Below are 19,342 nucleotides of genomic sequence, written 5' to 3' on the forward strand. Positions count from 1 at the left end.
AATTATAAATGCATCCATTTAAAGCATTGTTTGTGAATGATTCAATCATTAATTATTACTATTGGATAAAATATATAATATAATTAAAACATCCTCATCCAAACGCGGGCGATATTTTGAATAATGAAAAATAATTGGGGTGGAAAAGTAAGCAATGATTAAAGGATTGTTGTACACAGAGACTTAACACCGTAACATGAAGAGTTAAATGGAAAATAACGCCCTCATTATTTTGAATACAATGATTTAGCCACATTTATTTTGAAAACAATTACTCATATTATGAAACCTGCAAAACCCTTGAAAAAACGTGAAAAATGAAACCCCCAGAAGCTATTATTGTAGGAGACGTTTCCAGAGTGAAGATAGACCACAGTTTTTAAAAAACCTACCCAAACACATCAAAGTAAACGCGATCTCGGAGTCAGTGCTGCACACCCTAAGCTAAGAGGAAAATTACCATAGACTAACCATGTTAAGGAGGAGAGCTTCACCGCAAACAAACAGCTAACGAGAAAAAACTCAGTTCAGGCTTCTCGTTTTGGCTCAAAATAGATACGCCATCGCAGCATCTACGTATTTTTCACAAACCAATTTGACACTTGCGTCAGTTCATCCGTTGCGAGAAAGTGACATGAGGTGGACCAGGACTTCTGTGAAAGTATTAGTCAAGCGGTCGTGGCAAAGGAGATGGAGGGAAGAGGTGATGCGCTGAGAGAGAAGTCGTTAGGACAGGGGAGTCATTAATAGACAGTCACAGGGTAGAAGGGGAGGGGAAGTGCGTGACAGCTTCAAAGTAGACTACGGACTGGGATGGGGTGCTAAAGGAAGAATACTCATCTAGCTATTTTTTCTTTTCTACTTTAAATTCATGATTTATTTTGTACTCTCATTGTTGTAATGTATAATTATTGAATTTTCTTTCATTTAATCCACTCTTGTACAGCACACACAATGTATTTGAACATCCAAATTGTTTTTGTGCTATTAGATTTTTTTAAATGATCATAAATTTGCACCAGCCGCTGCTTTAAGGAAATATATGATGGTAAATCCTATTCAGGTTAACGTACGGGGTACTTATATTCCAATGTAGTATTTATTGCATACATGCAATTTTTAATACTTCAAAAAGTGGAATAAATATAATTAATATAAGGTAACAGCACTTTTTTGTAAGAGTTCTTACCTTAAGCCGGTTGCCAATAGCAGTATCGATTGATTTTAACGAAAAAATTGTAATCCCCTCCACTCTTATTCAATAAATTCGTCACCAACACCAATTTACCCCTCCATTAGTTCGCTCAAACAAGGAAAATTGAAGAGGTTTTTAAATTTCATTCGCCTAAAAATATTTCCTCACTTCTACTGTCAAACACGCCCGAGGATCTTCACTTCCAAAATATGACCATTATACTACACCTACTCACTCATCCACACTACCAGTATTGAAACAAAAAAAATTAATACTTCTATCAGCAGTTAAATTGACTAGGTTAGCCCGTTAGCCTTATTTTGTAAACGTATGTTTCTACAGCGGTGAATTCACACAATGAATGACCTCTCACGTAAAGGTGATTAAAAAAACATATTCAACACATAAATATTTCCTCAGTGACGCTCATTCTCACCAGTCAATGACTATATCAAGTTGACGATTAACTTTAGAAAAAATGACCGCAACTCCCACAAGAAGACCAGCTATTCCAAGAATTACAAAAGAGAGCGAAAAAGACACCCAAATCTAATACGGCGGATCCTCCCCTTAGTACGCTCTGCCAAAGCGATAAACAAAGAAGGCGACTGAAGCAGAAGTTTCTCATTAAAACATTTATAGTATGCCATTAGTCAGGAGTTGCTCAGGGAAAGTGGCAGAAACAACATGAGGTTGTAATGCTAAGGCAAACAGCGAAGCCATCACAGCTGAGGAGATTTTTCTAGGCATACATAGGGGACGCAAAGTCCCTCGCAAACTAAGTTTCTGCTTTTAGACATAAGATTCCGATTAGACATTTGTTAAGCTTGAATCTTCCAACAGGTTTTTATTCTTTATATCTGAGTTTTGGTCAAACTTTCACACAAATAAATTCGATTTTCAAACATGATTTTAACCGCGCAATAATAGCACAACAAGGGCTAAAAAGTTACACTTTTTAACGGGCTGTTACATAAAAATGAAAATTTTCCCCAAGGCAATTTTAACGCAGACCATCTAGAATTCATTTATTCAAAAATAACAGGCAATAGAATCATAAACGCATAAAATATCAGGTATTAAAAAATAGCTTTTCGCAAGGCTCGTAATGGTAGAGCATAAAAGAAAAAAAGGTTTACTGATGAGGTCTCATGAGAAAGATTACGGAATGATTTTCACTCAAACATTTATTATCAGAGCAAAGTGATCATCGACGAGCTCTAACGATCTGATTTTCCCCGTTAAACTGGACCATATATCAATTAAAAAATATATGAGCGACATATGGATACTATGAGAGTTGCTGACAATTTTGAATAAATTATAAATACACCCATGAGCGTATTCCCTAACGACGTGTAGGACAAAATTAAATCAATCGAATTTGACAACATAAACAACCAAATCGGTTACAAGACTTCAGCATAAAAGGATATTGAAAGAAAGCGAATAGAAAATTAGAACACCTGAAATTATCCACTTATACGACTAAGGAATGAAATTTTTTGAAGGGAATACTGTATCAGCATGAAAAGTAATATAATTCGTTCGATTAAATCTTAAGTATGCTTCCAAGATCATACATCTACGTGTGTTAGGTCAGGTTTAGTAAGGTAAAATCGACAAGATATAATTTCCGCAGGCAGAAATGTAATTCAATAATTACTTGCCATGAGAAATATTGATGCTACTAACTCGGGGTAAATATATTGTTTGTACATACCTCACTATGCAATTGAAGCACCTTCCGGGATCCACCATTAGATATAATTTCACTCCATACACTGGGGGATAACACATATCCGCCCTATAAAGCTTTTCACAGAAATTAGGACAAGCAACTAAGCACATGAAATCCAATAAGATACGCGCATAAATGCTCGAGGGAGATTCTTATTCGTTCGCACCGGCACATGTGGACTGCAGTATCCGCGCCAATGCAGAGGGTAAGGTTACGTAAGCACAGGCATTGCATTAATGGGGGCTGTGAATGGAAACAGTTAATAAAGGCACCAGTTCAATGCTCATATACACACAATATATATTGACATCGTGCCCGAAATTCGCGCTTTGCGGAGACTAACATGTTTTAGCCAACCTTTCAATTATTTCCGAATCCAACCGAGTCCTTTCCGAATACTGACTAATCTTTACTGAACATTGATTAAGCATCTGTTTAGCTGCACCAAAGACGCAAATCAACCACAGGAGATAGGTCAAGGCAACTAATGGGTGCTCGGAGATTTGAAGGATTCTGTAAGTAGTTAGTATTGAATAGTTATTAAGTAGTAATAGATACAGTGACTAGTTTCGTGCTGGATACCAACGTTTGAATGGAGAAAGAGTTTTAAGAGCAAAAATCTTCTAATCAACGCATCTCACTGGACTTCGATAGCAGTCTCTTTTTTCATTCACTTATTGCACTTTTGGTTACCATTTCTTGCTATGGATGTATTCACAGCCAAGATGTAAGGTATAATTTTCCACTGTAGTTTCAATGGCTTATTATAGAAAACGCTCCCACAATCCTAAATGCCTTCGAGACCAGTTGAGCATAAACAAAGGGGATTATATGTTCTCTTGAAGTGCTCTGCTTGGCCAAGGCAGATATGTCGGGATGGCAAAGCCTGATAAAACTGCTGAGCGAATTTGGGTAAAACTTTCCAAGCAATAATTGAGAAAAAACGATGACGTCAGTCATATGCATTAAATCGAAAGGAGAAGTGAAATATAATGAAGGATTGAGGAAGGATGCGAACTATCATTAAAATTAGCCAGTCCTTTTCCATGAAAATATACTTGACCTGGTATTTAAATAACCGATCGTGCTCGTAAATTCCAAGAAATTTCTTACGCAAGTATTACAAACAATAGATTGACATTAAATCGAATGCATTTAATATAACGCGTTTCCTCAATGAAGAGAAAATGTGATTAACTATACAGCACATTAAAATTAAATGGAAAAAATAAAAATATTCACTAGGAGGTGGACATCGTGTTCAGGTAGACGTTTACGTGAGACAAATTATTCGAACAAGCCTTCTGATGGCTTCAAGTGATTCATTAATCTTCGAATGGGTATCAAATAGGTAATGCATTTACTGTGAAAATACTCTACAGTACTCAAACGCCCCAACATTTAATCCCAATCCTACTGCTCAAAAAGCAAATTTCAACATACTCACTATATCACACAGCAGCTTGCATATCTTGGCTGATTTCAACAGTGCAACGATGTTATACGATTCATTAGCCATGACCAGGATTCGAACCCGAATCTCACAAATTCGCGCCAAGTGCTTTACCACTCAAGTCACCTAAACATCTTTTCCCTTTGAGGAGTTTGATTGGCCTTGGAGAACAAGATGATTTATGCTCCCAGACATGCAATGCCACATGTCAGCATGTGTGCATAGCGCCACAGTCCCGAGGCTGAAGCCAGAAGCTTCAAACGTTAAGGTTTGAAGGAACCAAAGCCATTAGTCACGGAAATAGCCGCGGATAGCCAGCGGCGAGCCTCAAGTCAACCGAAAGTGCACGTAAATAACGAGAATTCCACACAGAAAAAATCATTTCCCTTAACCCGGATTGAAACCCAGATCTCCCAAATAAGCGCCAGATTCACTCCGCAGAGATAAAAATCCCCGGTATGAATTCGGTAGAGCCGGACCTTGAATCCCGGTCTAGGCAAATGATTCCTTCCCTGGAATTTTCCCACTTTGCGTGCCCAGGACTAACGGATATTCCACACAAACCAATACTCGCAATGCGCGGTATTCCGCCCACCTTAACTGGCCTCCCCTACCATGAAAGTGTGAAACCCAGGCGCCTGAGGCTTGGTATGGAGTGAACTCTACTCTGGTTGAACCCGGGCTGTCCACCGGGTGAAAGTCTCTATTGATGCCGACGTTTCGAAAACCGAGTCGGCTTTCATCTTCACTTGCCCTGACGACAAAACCCGACTTGGTTTTCATAACATCGGCATTGATGAAGACTTTCACCTCGAGAACAGCCCGAGTTCAAGTACAAGGCATCATTCGCCAGGAAACGACGAAATCATAACTCTGATCTAACATACCCCAATAGGCCAAAGGGTTGAATCGCTAAGTGAGAAAGAGAGAGACAATTTCGGAGAGGAATGGATGACTTACCGATGGTGGTGAACACGGTGCCGCAGAAGAAGACAGCGTTCCAGAAGCCCCACACCTTCTTCTCCGTGTCCTTGACGCCGAGCGTGTACGACGCGTAGAGTTGCTCCTCGAAGGCGCGGAGGCTCGCCGTGGCCTCCACCTCCCACTGCTCGTCGTCCGGATACGCGGCCGAGACGGGTGGGACAGACTCCCCGACGCTGGGCCCGCCGCGCCCGCCGGAGATCATGGTCGCGTCCGGCGCCACGCCTCGGCTCAGGTCGCGGATCTTGTGCAGGAAGGCCTTCCGCTCCCGGAAGATGTCCTCGCGCTGGCGGTCTTCATGCGGGCCCTCGACGGCCACGAAGATGGCCGCGCCCAGAACGCTGTACAACATCACCACGGTGAGCAGGAAGATGTGCGTGAACCACCGCGTGGACCAGTCTCTGACGCGGCCGTAGCACCAGAAGGCCGTCTTCTCGCCCACCGACAGCCCCGATTTGGCCGTGTTGAGCGTGAAGTCCTGTGGGGAGGAGCGGGTCAGCATTCGTGCCCATAACCAAAGCAGCACACTGATATCTTTTTTTATGTCAATTTACGTCAAAAATATATCACCGTTGATAAATTATATTTTTGAAAATGATTCTCTTAAGCTATATTTACCAGTGAAATTATACACTAAGACATCGTACGGTCAACTTCTTTTTTTTAATTTCAGAAACAGGCACAAGCACAAACTCTACAACACAGGTTTCGATTGGCTAGCGGTCATCATCAGTACTTTACTTTTTCCCTGATGATGATCGCAAGTCAATGTAAAACACTTGTAGTAGATTTTGTGAAATTAAAAATTAAGTTGACAGTATGATATCTTTGGGTATCACACAATATGCTTTTCCACGTCATCTCTCAGGAAAAAAGTTGACTTGATATGCATCAGTAGCACCATTTTGATCTAAAATAGGTATTATTGCTGATATTTAATTTAGATCAAAATTTATGCACCACTTTAATGCTAAAAAGAATAGGCAAATCATTCAGTCATAAATTCCTTAATAACTGCTTGGTTCTGAAAAATATTAACTGGCCTAAGTTACACTATTTACTATTACTTTACCGGGCGTCATTTTAATGGCAATACTTTGCCACCAAGAGCGGTGAAACCAAATTGTAATAAAGAAAGTAAAGCATAAATAATATCACTTTTATATCACGTAAAGGATGGAGTCGTAAAAGTGGAGATGTAAAAACGATAAATTACAGGATAAACGTAACATATTATGCTGCTTGGGAAAGAACAGGCTCGAACATGAATTCACCTAGGTATAGTACATGATGAAATATCTCACTTAAAGCTAAGGTCCGCGAAAAAGAGCCTTAAAGTGAGAAGTGTCCTAAAGTTGGAGGCTACCTTTCGAAAGCTACATTTTTCAATTCGATTTAGCGTGCAAAAATTTTAGATAGAAGATAGTGCGGGAACACTCGTGAAACAATTCCTACGAATTAATTGATTAAATATATTTTAGATTTTGAGTAGCAAAACTGTTTATAATTACTTGAACAAATTCTTACACAAAAGGAAAAACACCGTATATTAAAAATGAAAATGCCTACAGCTAAAATTAGATTAAATTACCTGCCTGCCAGCTGCCTGAAAATTCTCCATTTTCAAACGGCTGTACACGCGTCTATTTAAATACAATTAAATATAAGTTTTATAATATAATAGCAGCTGGTTCCATATGTAACGCTATGAAGAACAGAGAAGAAATCGGAAAATGTCACTCGGGATTGAAAGGGGAAAAAAGGGAAAAATTTCGGAAATGAAAGTCACTGAAGTGATCAAAAATATTCGCGCTGGTTATTTTAGACAATTATCGTAACGCGAAGAATTTCATATCATACTTTTATACGACTGGATTTCAAACAAGCTGAGAATAAACATTGGGCATCACGCGACCGCCAATTGCATTTAAGAATATACCTACTTTTGATACTCCCATCGACCCTACGTAGTATTGGCAATGTCGCGTGATATAACAGATAAGACGAAACCATCGAGTGTTGTGCAGTGCTCAGAGCGACGTCTTAATGGCCAGGGGTTCAAAATCTACATCAAACCATCAAGTGCCCCTATAAAAATTGCAAACAGAGTAAAAGAACGAAAGCAAAAATTGCTCGAAAACCCCCACTTAGCTCATACTTTATTGTTCACGAGAGCCACTGAGGTGGCTAAACACACGGTAACACATAACGTCCGCATCCCTGAAAGGGCCAATTATACCCAGACAAAAATTCGCGCAAAACCAATGGGCAAGGTTATTTAGCTTAGCATGCTTCTTTTTTACCAGTCTTTATTCAGTTCTACGGATAGATTTTTGTGAAAATTGAATGAGAATAAAGAGAGTTTGACTTGCACAAATGGCATTATCCCTAAAATTTTAGCAATTGATTTAGTTTAACTGATTAAAATTGTTTCTAACGTTTTATGAAAGGAAAATCAAGCTACTAAAGTAATAACAACTATCAATGCATTACTTTACCACCGGTAGACGCATAAAACCTGCCACTCTTCAGCATATCCTGTTCCTAACTCCTCTCCAAACCAACATCTTTTTTATGAGCATATCACACATCCCACTCCCACGCGCTCGAGCAGCGGGAAAGCGCTAGTTCATCTACTTTGACCAACTATTAACAAAACTACCATAAAATAAAGATCGTGGTTTAAAAACAATTTGGCCACCGCTAGCGATTTTACCATACTACAGCGACTACATAGCTATGAAGTGACTGAAAAGAAGATGGTACACCATCAACTCATTCTTTATTTCAGAGGCTGCATAACTTACAAGAGGGAATTTGAAAATATAAAAAAATTGGGATATTTGTGTATCGACAGGGCATACCGTGAAACTTCACGAAACAAAAGGAATGAGATAAAGAAAAACCTAAGATTGGCGAAATGCACTCAACCCTAAGATACGGCTCCTCTTGATAGTGACCAGCGGTTATAAAAGAGATAGCGATATTCCATAAAAACGGTTCAGATCCTATATCAACCGCATGAAGGTATATAATATACGCCCCACCTCTTTTTCACTTGCCTCCTTACGCCTCTCGTACTTTTTGTTCTAACCGACAAAGTATAGTTTCGTTGTTTCATGATATACTTATGCAGCACTTAATTAGAATATTTCCTTTTAAAATCAGTCTAGTACAGTAATTTTATAAATAGAGGAAAATGATCAATTACCACATTTTCCCACTAGTACCAGTAGATTTCTCAGAATAGTTCTCAGAACAGAAGGCGAGATAGGTAAAGTTAACATTGATATGGAAAACTAAATTTCTATTTCATAAACTTATTCTATGGCCATTCGGCATTATATAATACCAAGAACAGATCACCCATACTTTGGATGACTATCTCTTTCAGTAACATAACAGTTTGAAAAGTTTTAGGGCGCAAGAAACATGAGGCGCGCTCGCTCTTTCTCATATTAAACTGTGCAACATTGATGCCGCGATGTTGACTAATGAGAATCGTGAAAAGTCGAGTCATGACAGCTACGTTACTTAAGTGAACCCCCATCTCAGACCTTTACCTGCCGTAGGAATTTAGATGACCAACTCCTTCCTAAGTTTGTGACGCTGTTAAGCACGGTCATTTATGAGACCTGATGGCATTAGTGATCACTATAATTAATCAGATCCACGCTCTAAGCACATCACAATAGATAACCAGAAAACCGCGATTGCAAAATACCCTGCAGTAGTAGAAAATTACTTCTCATAATCGAAGAAAATTTAAGTGAATATGGATGAAAAGCAAAGTTCCATCATCCCAGGGTAGAAAGAGAACTTGACGTGACAATTAACTGCGAAACTCAGAGCTTGGCCCACAGCCAAATCTTGTCGTGCAGAAGCGGTTCGGAAGATCGGCGATAAACAACAGACATTTTTAAAAAGATGTTAGCAATGAATGACTCAGCAGAGACATGACGGTTAAATGATAAGTGTCCATTAACTATGCGATATGAATTTTCCCTTTAGCATACGAATGAACCGTGTAACGCTTCGCGTATTCATCGAAAAATTTAAAATCAGGACAAACTATTTTAAAGTGGGAGGAAAAAAGAAATTTACATTCATCAAAACGATTAAATCTCGATTTCTCTTCATGCCGTTGATAAATAACAAAAGAGATTAAAAGGATCTCAGATACGAGAGTTACTTGTAAGTAATGACTCCATGTGCCACGACTTGTAAAAAGACGAACTTAAAGAAACATTTTATGATTTTATATTTAATTCATGTCAACAAATTTTAAGGGTGCCTGCCTAATGATATGGCTGTAAAAATATTCACGAATTTAAATTCGCTGACTATTCCCACTTTTTTCTCTGAAAAAATTATTTACCCTGCAATTTTCGCGATTTCTTTTCAATGATTATGGAACACTCTTGCATAAAATAACTGTTAATAAAATGCAAAGAACTTCCAGAATTACATTCTTCTGAAAACGAATTTATTAAAAATGCACACATTGAAATCACTAAATTCCATACGCAATTAAACCCAATTAATTCACAAAAACTTAGGCCCTCAGCCAGCCAACAGCGTAGCAATTACTTTGATTCACTTGAGATGACATGAATTTTCCCTGACGCCATGGAGGAGGTTCCCTGATTTCTCTAACCCAAATCCTTTGAATATTCCATCTTTACCCTATTTTCCCTGATGCGCAGCAACCTTAAATAAGTACAGCACAGGACTGGTGATTGAAGGCTTTCGGGATCAGATACAGATACCTAAGTCCTTTGGACATTCCCAAACAAAAAATCCTGGTGACGCGAGTTGGTCAAGGGCAATGATTAGTTTCTTCATCCTGAATAAGTGAAATTCACTTCGTCTGTAGTTCAGTCCTGGGTGAGTTCAATCCTCAGCTATTCAAATGAATCTTTGCAATAATGCACTGGGTGAACGAATAACATTTGCGATGAATAATAAATCAAATACGAAATATTTTTCGAGCTATGACGTGGCGCTCGTAGAGTTAAATGAGTAATAAATGTAAAAGATACTTTCAGCAAGGAGTAGAAATAAATATAACGGATTGTGAAAAATAAGGGGGAAATGGATTTTCGATTTAATTCCCGCATTCGCTTGGATGTGGCTGGACTTCAGGAAACACTGACAAGTGAGTGAACGAATTACATTTAATGCAAATAATAAATCAACCGTGAAAGATTTTTCGAGCTATAACGTTGCGTTTGTGAATGAGTAGTAAACATAAAAGATGCTTTCACCAAGGAATGAGAATAAATATAACGGATTGGGATAAATAGGGCTGGAAATGGATTTTCGATTTATTTCCCGCATTCGTTTGGATCTGGCTGGACTTCAGGGTAGTAAGTAGATGGCGAGCTATGGTGGCAGGAAATCGCAAGTGGAGCGGGAAGAGATGGAGAGTGGGGATATGTGAATGGGGGACCACCCGGCGTGATGAGAGGAAGAAATGGATTCGGGAGGTGGCGGATTCCTAGCTTCAACCCAACCCCTTTCTCCCCTTCCCCCTCATACGCAGAGGAAGAAGGAATTTCAAGCAGAAACGCAAAAAAAAACTCGACGGACTACGAAGAAGGACGAAATAACATGTCGCCCTGAGTGAAAAACAATGATGTTCTGGGACGACAGAGTAGACGAGAAAGGATTGCCAGAATCCGAGTCGATGCTAAGTGTGTAGGGTAAAAAATATTGCAGCCATACATTACCAACACCTCATTAAATTTCAATGATATTTTTTTGTAAAAATACTTGATTTGTACTATGATTACTACATTTTGAAATGAGAAATCACTAGTTTTGCGCATACCTAGGCACGGAATTAGTTTAAACTATTTTTACGAATGCAAGCTGCTGAAACCCAGCCGATCTATTCAAGGGCTGTCAATCCAAAAACGATATACTACTTCATCCACGGAGTATAAATGCACTCAATTTTGATTATAGAAAAAATTTAAATCTACTTTAAAAGAATACAATATAATCCATTCCATTCTGAAAACATTATCTGCATTCGCAAGGAATATTTTCCAGTTATATGTTCCGTTATTGATTGTGTTATTGGGATAATGTTTTAAATAATAAATTTAAATTATTATTTTCTTCTTCTCAGATGACCTCTTCAGGGCTCCTAAATCATGGCGAAGGATATAAAAACATCACATCACCACGCAACGCTGATTATCATTGCGTGTGCTGCGTTGTGAGGTCATATTTTTGTAGTAAGTCCTGATGATAAAGTTTATCATGCACTCAAACGTTGGAAAGGGACAGAAAATAATAATCCTACACATCGGGACTGCATCAGTATAAAACAGGAGTCGGGTATTTCTCATAGATTGAATGATTTAAATGATTTGGCATTTCCAAGGTTTGGCGAGAGGAATAAACTAAAACCGAGGCCAGGTCTTCAAAAATATTATATATTTAGAATTTATCTTATACTCGCTATTTGTTGCTTGCGTGGTAAGCTATTGTTGAAATCGCAGACCATTGGTCATCGATGTCTCATCTTGGCAAACGGCCGGAAAGGCGCTGGTTCTGTTGCCTTGACCAACAATAAACAGAACTGCTACGCAACAAAGACACTGGTTTAAAAAACCATTTGGCCACCGCAGTTTCACTGCTAGTATCAGCGACTACATTGCTAGCAATGAAAAATGAAGATGGTTTACCGTCAACTCATTCTCAATTTCAATATTTGCATAACTTACAAGAGTGCATTTGAAAATATGAAACAATTGGGATATTTATATCGACAGAGCAAAGGGAAAGGCTATAAAACTTAAAAAAAAAAAAAAAAACGCATGAGATAACGTCAACCCCAATATTGATGAAATATACTCTTCCCCAAGGTATGGATCCTCTTAATAGTGACCAGCGGTTATAAAAGAGATAAGGATATTCCATAAAAACGGTTAATATCTATTATCAACCGAATGAAAGTACATAATTTACGACCCCCTTCTTTTTCTCGGATCATTATCTGAAAGTCAAGCAAACACAAGACGCACTAATAACCACATCAAATTAGTTTCTACGGCAAATAATCCGTTCTCAACGCCTCACAGAATTCAAGTTAACTCTAATTGCTACGGAGGCACCACAGAAAGACGAAGAAATATTTTTGCAAATATTTCAATAAATAACAATTCCATCGTATTCAGTCGACAATTGTTCGAAGAAATTAAGCTTCTCCTATCGAATATTTTACAATTTTACAAAACTATTAACATTAAAAGCTCTGAGGGGAACTCTTAATGTAATACCAAAGAAGTGTAGGTAAGAAATCAAAGTAGTCACGTTAGTTACTAATATAAACTTATAAACTAACTGTAACTAAAATAAACTTGTATAAAGTTCGTCAAAATAGAGGACCCAATAAAAATGAAACAAATTAGTAACCTCAAGACAATAACATTAGAGGTTTCAGAAAGTTGACGCAATAATTTATAAACTAATATGGTAGAACAATCCCAAAGTCCGTTCAAACACCTCAGAAGGCTAAAAATCTGATCAGTCATAAATACTGTCATTGAATATTTTTCAAAATAGCGTTATTTCGCTTATTAAATTCGAACGATATCAATTTTTTCCAATTACAAACGAGAATTTTGGAAATGAAACCAATGTAAATGGTAACCAAGTTCAATCACGAAGTAGATTATGATATTTACTTATTTATTATAATATTAGAAGAAAAAATCGCTTTTCTAACACCTCAAAACGTTAAAAAGCTGGTCATTAAAATATTTTTTATTAAATTTTAACAAAATAGCGTGATCTCGCTTATTAACTTCAAAGGACCTCACTTTCTGCAGAAAAGTTTCTCGAGTTTTCCACCGGTTGATGTCGTCCATGTCTCCCGACGTTTCGATCCGCGACTTGCTGATCATCCTCAGGGGATCTTCCGAATGATCAGGGGATCATTAGGAAGATCCCCTGAGGATGATCTGCAAGTCGCGGATCGAAACGTCGGGAGACATGGACGACATCAACCGGTGGAAAACCCGAGAAACTTTTCTGCAACTGATACGCCGGAAAAACCTAAGATCATACAGACCTCACTTTCTTTTTACTTATTACAATCGTGAATTTTGGAAATGGAACCAATGTAAATGGTAACCAAATTAAATCACGAAGGAGATAATGATATTCATTTATCTAGAAAAAAAGAGGAGCATTTCATCCCCAGCTGAATGAACAAGGCCTCACCCGAAAGAAAATTTCGAGTCTCTAAGTAACGGCCGTTGCCCTCACGAAGAAGGGGTTGGGTGGGGGGTTTTCTCCCAACATTCAGCTCTCCCATTCGTCCTCACCCTCTCTATTCAGGCTGCTAAGCGACGAAGAGTGGCGCTAGTGGAGGAAACCCATAAATTGAGAAACGAGACATGCCAACGACGCGGCGGTCATCCGGCCCTTCGGAATGCTCAGAAATCCGCGAAAAACAGGGAAAGGGCTTTGATGAGCGTTCTGTTTTTCGCCAGATATAAGATTGGACTTCAAAACATGAAAACAGCTCATTCGCCAGGAGAAACAATGAAACGGTACCGTCGCTGTTGCTTCATGCCTATGAAGGTGGATTAAGACATAGGAAATTCATATAGACAAAGAGTTATTCCACTGAAACAACTAAAAGTACTGTATTTTTAAATGAAAGTCTTTGAAGATAGCATTTTAATTCTAATCCTAAATTATATCACTCCCCACATTGTTATTTACAATACCTGATTGCTAGATATTCATAATTACCAACATTCAGTCATATCTATTTGTCAAAAATCGCACATTTTCCATAGATTTTGGGATCATTAAATACATTGACACGATATTCACTATACTACACAATAATTAAAATCAATGAATAAAATATTGTGGCCTACATAAAAAAACCACGATAGTCAAAGGATCATGACTACAGGAGAGAAAATACGAAGCTCTGGCCAAACTATCTAATATGCTTCCCTATATTACTAAGCAATTCATATTATATTTTCCATCCTTTACCAACATCAAGATGGCATAAGATTCGTTCACAGTTATACATTAAAAATTCTGACTCATGGGGACAGTTGTCTTTTCATTTCTGATATCCAGAATGGAAAACAAATTTAGTAGAGAATAAGAAAGTCTTTAGCTACGTAATTTATGCATGTAGGTCTAAAATGGTGAGTGGGAAATGGAGAGGCTAAAAAATTTCAAATGAAGAAGAAATTATAAAAGCAATTCAAAGCTAGGAACCGTATCGAGACATCATGCCTACACTACTGCTACAGTGACAAACACAACGTACATGCCAGCGGCAGGATTCGAACCCTTGCACCCCAGGTAATGATCCGGGAGCATCAATCTGGCCTCCGGGATCACCTGGTATGACGAGACAGCACCCTGCATGGACACCACACGAACACGGAAGCAAAAGAATTGAACATACAAAAGAGTGTACTTAATGGCAAACCGGGTAACATTATAGTGGTAATCCATTGCAGAGAAAACGCAACAACTTTAATAATACAAAATACATTTAAAGAAGATCGACCCAGACTACGATTTATATATCTTGAAAACGGAAATATTTCATAAAAAATTGCAGTAGATAGTACTTATTTCAAGTTATTCTTTCCACACACACAATAAATTCGGTGTAACCTACAACGTGTATTTATAACATTGACCACGGTTATGACTTACCAAACTTAAAATTAACTATAACAGTGGAAACCTGGGTCATCATGATCAACGAAAATTTTTGAGGATTACATTAAGCTACTGTTTCGTTCACACGGAAAAGGTCCAATGAAAAACACTGAACCCTCACCTTGAACCCTTTAAACTGCTGAAATACATATCCGGAGGCTTTGCCAGGGTAAAACTGCAGAGTTCCAAGGGCCCCGTCTGGCCCTGTGACGGCCACCCCTGGGGTGATGGGCGTCCTCGGCCCAGGGCCGGGCACGGGGAAGCTGATGAAGGAGGAGGGCCGGGCAGTCCCCGCGGAGTGGCCGCCACCGCCGGCGGCCACCCCCGCGGGGATCTGCACCCTCAGCCTTGTCCTTCTGGGCAATGGCGGCTGCACAGTCTCTCCATCCATGCCGTCAGTCTATCTTCCTCTTCGCTCCCACCACCACACACCTCGCCCTTCTAGCTCACAGCACAAAGGTGAAGCGCACTCTTGTGTTTCCACCGAACACGCCTCTTCCGCAACCGTTCCCTTCGCCACTCAACAGAATCCTCCCACGAGACCTCTATGTCCGCCACATCAATCCCGCAACGGAGAGCACTTTGCAGGAGGGAATCACGGAAAAAGCACGGCCGAGGCGGGCCTATCGATTCTAGTCTTGGAGTTCCCGTGACCCTCGCTCGTGCCGGCGCCAGAGGGAAGACTGGCGCCTTCCTGGAGGGAGACGCGAACGGTGGAGGAGGCAGAAAGGTGGCCGACGTAGGCGAGCACTCACGGAGGCACGGGGGGAAGACAGGACAGGGGATTTCCCCCTGGCGTCACTCAACACCGCGGAACATCGACGAAAGGCGGCGGAGGTTGGACGGGATCTCTTGTGTGGACGCGCGAGGACCGTCCCCGATGCGAAAACCCGACGGCCGCGGAAACCGCAGGACGTGTGAGGGGCGATCCAACACGCCCCCGCGCCCTCCCCTTATTCCTTCGGGTGGTGGGGCGAGTGGGAGGGGGTGGGGGAAGTCCCCCACCACCTCCCCTCCTCCCTCCACTCGCCCTATCTCGAAGAGTTCCGAGCGCACCCGAGCGGCGCCTCTCCTCCCCCCGCATCGTGCCCAAAACTCCTCCGTGACCCTTTCCACCCACCCCTGCTCCATCCCCCCCTCACTCACGACACATAAGACTATTCCCTCACCCCCCTAGACACCACCACCCCTTCCACCCCGATCGCTCCCAAACCCCCCCTACTGAGTCACGCCGAAACCCAATTTCCACAAAACATATTTTTTACAGTTCCCCATAACTATGGACCCCTTCCCTTACCCTCCCTCCAGCGTCCCTTCCATAGAACGCACATGTTGCTATTATCATGTCGCACGCAAAATAAAAAAGAAAATCAGTCCGGAAATATATTTCATCATTAAAAGCACCTCTGCAGTTATCCACGTGCGAAAAGGAGATGCTGAGTCACTTAGAAATGGCTAGTTGGAATGGACGGGAGTTCCACGTCCGTGCACATGCTGTGGAAATGGCTGAGGTGAGAGAAAGGTAGTTGCGAGCTTGAGCCACAAGCTGCAGAAAACAAAAAAAAATAAATAATTTAATGATATTCATTCAAGCGCCCGAAATATTCCAAAAGATCGGGGCTACAGAACAGTGGAAATTGGAGACGACGATGATGAGTTGTTATATGACTACCAAAATAAATAATCTGACGATCTAGACCCGTTCCTCAGGTACAACACAGTATTTAAAGTTAAATGACCACAGAAAAATTCGATTACTGAAACAAAAGACCAAGTAAAAGAGTAATAATTATTTAATATAACACTCAAGATTCATCGATCACGGTAAATAATACATTTAAACAAATAAAAACAAGTATGAGTATACATTCTTTATGTTAATACAGGATATTGGATGTAAAAAATAAAATATTACATTAAAAATAGAAAATTCCATCCTACATTACAATAGGAAGTTTAAACTTATAATTTATAGAAATAATGAATCCATTTCCTCAGTTTTTAGCGACATGTATTGCGACTCTGGCAGTGGAGATTATGTCTGACAGTCATATAACTTAATTATTCCAGGTAATTAACTTCAGTTCCCTGGCAGGCATCTCAAAATTTAACAAAGAGGTACTGAGACCACTGGTCGTCTTAGGGAGTCGAGCGCACAAAACACCGACGGATGCTGGATGTTGCGGGGGATTATTCACGCCCACTAGACATTTCACGAGGAAAAAATCTTCCACTGCTCCTTCCTTTCACCTTTCACCTCCATCTCATGCGGTGCGGAGCGGTCGCTACGTTTAGCATTCCGAGGAACTTTCTGACCTTTGCATGAGCCAAGAACCATAGACCCTCGCCAACAAAAACTGAAGCAGCCTACCTGGTTTCCATTTTGCGTGCGGGAGAAACAGAGGGAGAACTCATGGAACAGGCAAGTTTGTCGAATAGCATCAGGTAGGTTTTCAGAACAATACCTCACTGTTCTCGCTTCTACTCTCAGTTGTATAACCACAATGCCTCGAAATGTTGACCAGAATTGAATCTTTCGAGAGCTGGTGCTGGCAGCGGGAGCTCAAGATCAAATAGACGAAAGGAGTAAGAAATGAGGGGGTGTAACGAAGAATAAGAGGTGAAAGAGAACTTTCCCTTACGTAATATATATTGCGGGGGAAAGATATGAAATCCTGAAGTTCTATAAAAATATTTCTTATGCATCCATGGAACAAGTGCTGCGTATTGACTTAGTGTTTTATATTTGGAATAAAAACGGAGAGGACATGTTGTAGTCGCTAGATTGCCCATGTGCTTGAGTTTATTAATATTATCGCTGCCGGAATTCAAAGAATAAACGAGATAGATATAGAAGATAAGTAATGAATGGACTATTTAAATAGTCCATTTAGTAAGACATTGCTGCTACGCGAGGAACATAATAGAGGGAAAAATTGAACGAAAAGTTCCTCCACGAGGATAAATATTTGGCACATATAAGAAAGATACAAGGATTAAGAAAATCAGAGAATTGAAGGAACGAACTCGGGGAATGGAGAAATTAAGGACTCCTATACACCGATGTAAGGGTTTTAGCAGTATGAATGAATCATTCGACGATTGAGGGAGAGGAAAACACAACAGCCCAGATTTTACGAAGCAAGAAATTTGTCGATAGATTGCAACCTTCTATGAGACATTTATGTACCTAGCACATATAAAACCTTACGATCTTCTATAGAGAAGTATACTTCTCACGGAAGTGAGGCATGGACGATTACGGCTGCAGAGAAATCAATGGCTGTAGGTCTTCGAAATGTGGTACTTCAGAAGAATGATGACTATCAAATGGATCAGCCGAGTAAGTAATGAGGAAGTCACAAGAAGAGTAGGAGAGAAGAGAAACCTGATGAAAACATTGATAAGAACATGGAACAACCTTATATATTTTGAGACATGATGGCCTGATAAAGACGACTGTCGAGGGACAAGTGGAAGGCAAGAACGGAAAAGGAAGACCTCGAATTAAATTTTAGGAAAAAGAAAAGAAGAATGTGAAAGAGAAGAAACACGTAGGTGTGACAAGATTAGCTGATAGGAGAACTGAGTGGAGAGCTGCATTAAACCAATATCTGGATTGGATACAACCTAAACAGCCAACGATATAAATAAATAAACACAATACCGTAAAGAATTTGGCTCCAGATTCTATCCCTGAAAACGATGGCAGACTCAGCCGTTGAAACGTTGGGACCAAGCATCCAAAACCACACCTGGTGGGAAACCCGAGAAACATTCCATCAATCTTAGGATTTCTGACCAGAGATGGTGATGATGATCTTCTACCTAGTGCGAAAGATCCACAGAGAAAAAATCATTCGCCTTGACAGGGATACGAACCCGGATCCCCCGATTTCCGGTCGAGTGCTTTAGCCAGTTAAGCTACCGAGGCGTCATTCTTCCCTGTGGATATTTGTGGACACTACCGGACAAGGTTGCACGCTTGTGCACGTAGTTCGCACGATTGTGCATTGCGGGTGACTCCCGTAAAAGTTATCACCGTGGCTAGTCCCGGTATACTTTAAACCTTCTACCAAGTACCTACCAAGTTCAAACAAATTTGAAGACAAATTAAGATATTTATGGACACACCATCATGCTATGCGCCACCATGGATGGGAGGAAAGATTATGAGCGAGCATATCTTCCCCTCTGAGCATCCCTCCCACGCAACTTCCTTCCCCTTGGAATGGTCTATCGCCCCCTTCCC

The 19,342-nt window shown here is 40.1% G+C and overlaps 1 protein-coding gene across 4 annotated transcripts in view; it reads right to left on the reverse strand.

Annotated features, from left to right (window-relative positions):
• Positions 1–19,342, reverse strand: part of LOC124154164 (potassium channel subfamily K member 18) — a 129,490-nt gene that overhangs the window by 75,224 nt on the left and 34,924 nt on the right. For 2 of the 4 annotated variants that reach the window (XM_046527720.1, XM_046527719.1), the window contains one exon: positions 5,350–5,848. In XM_046527720.1, coding sequence (XP_046383676.1) covers positions 5,350–5,848 — 499 coding nt within the window. Of the gene's footprint in view, positions 1–5,349; positions 5,849–15,211; positions 16,017–19,342 lie in introns of those variants that run through there. The other 2 variants (XM_046527718.1, XM_046527721.1) reach the window with 2 other exon arrangements.

The sequence above is a fragment of the Ischnura elegans genome, chromosome 2, assembly GCF_921293095.1.
Source record: "Ischnura elegans chromosome 2, ioIscEleg1.1, whole genome shotgun sequence".
In the NCBI taxonomy this organism is placed as follows: domain Eukaryota; kingdom Metazoa; phylum Arthropoda; class Insecta; order Odonata; family Coenagrionidae; genus Ischnura; species Ischnura elegans.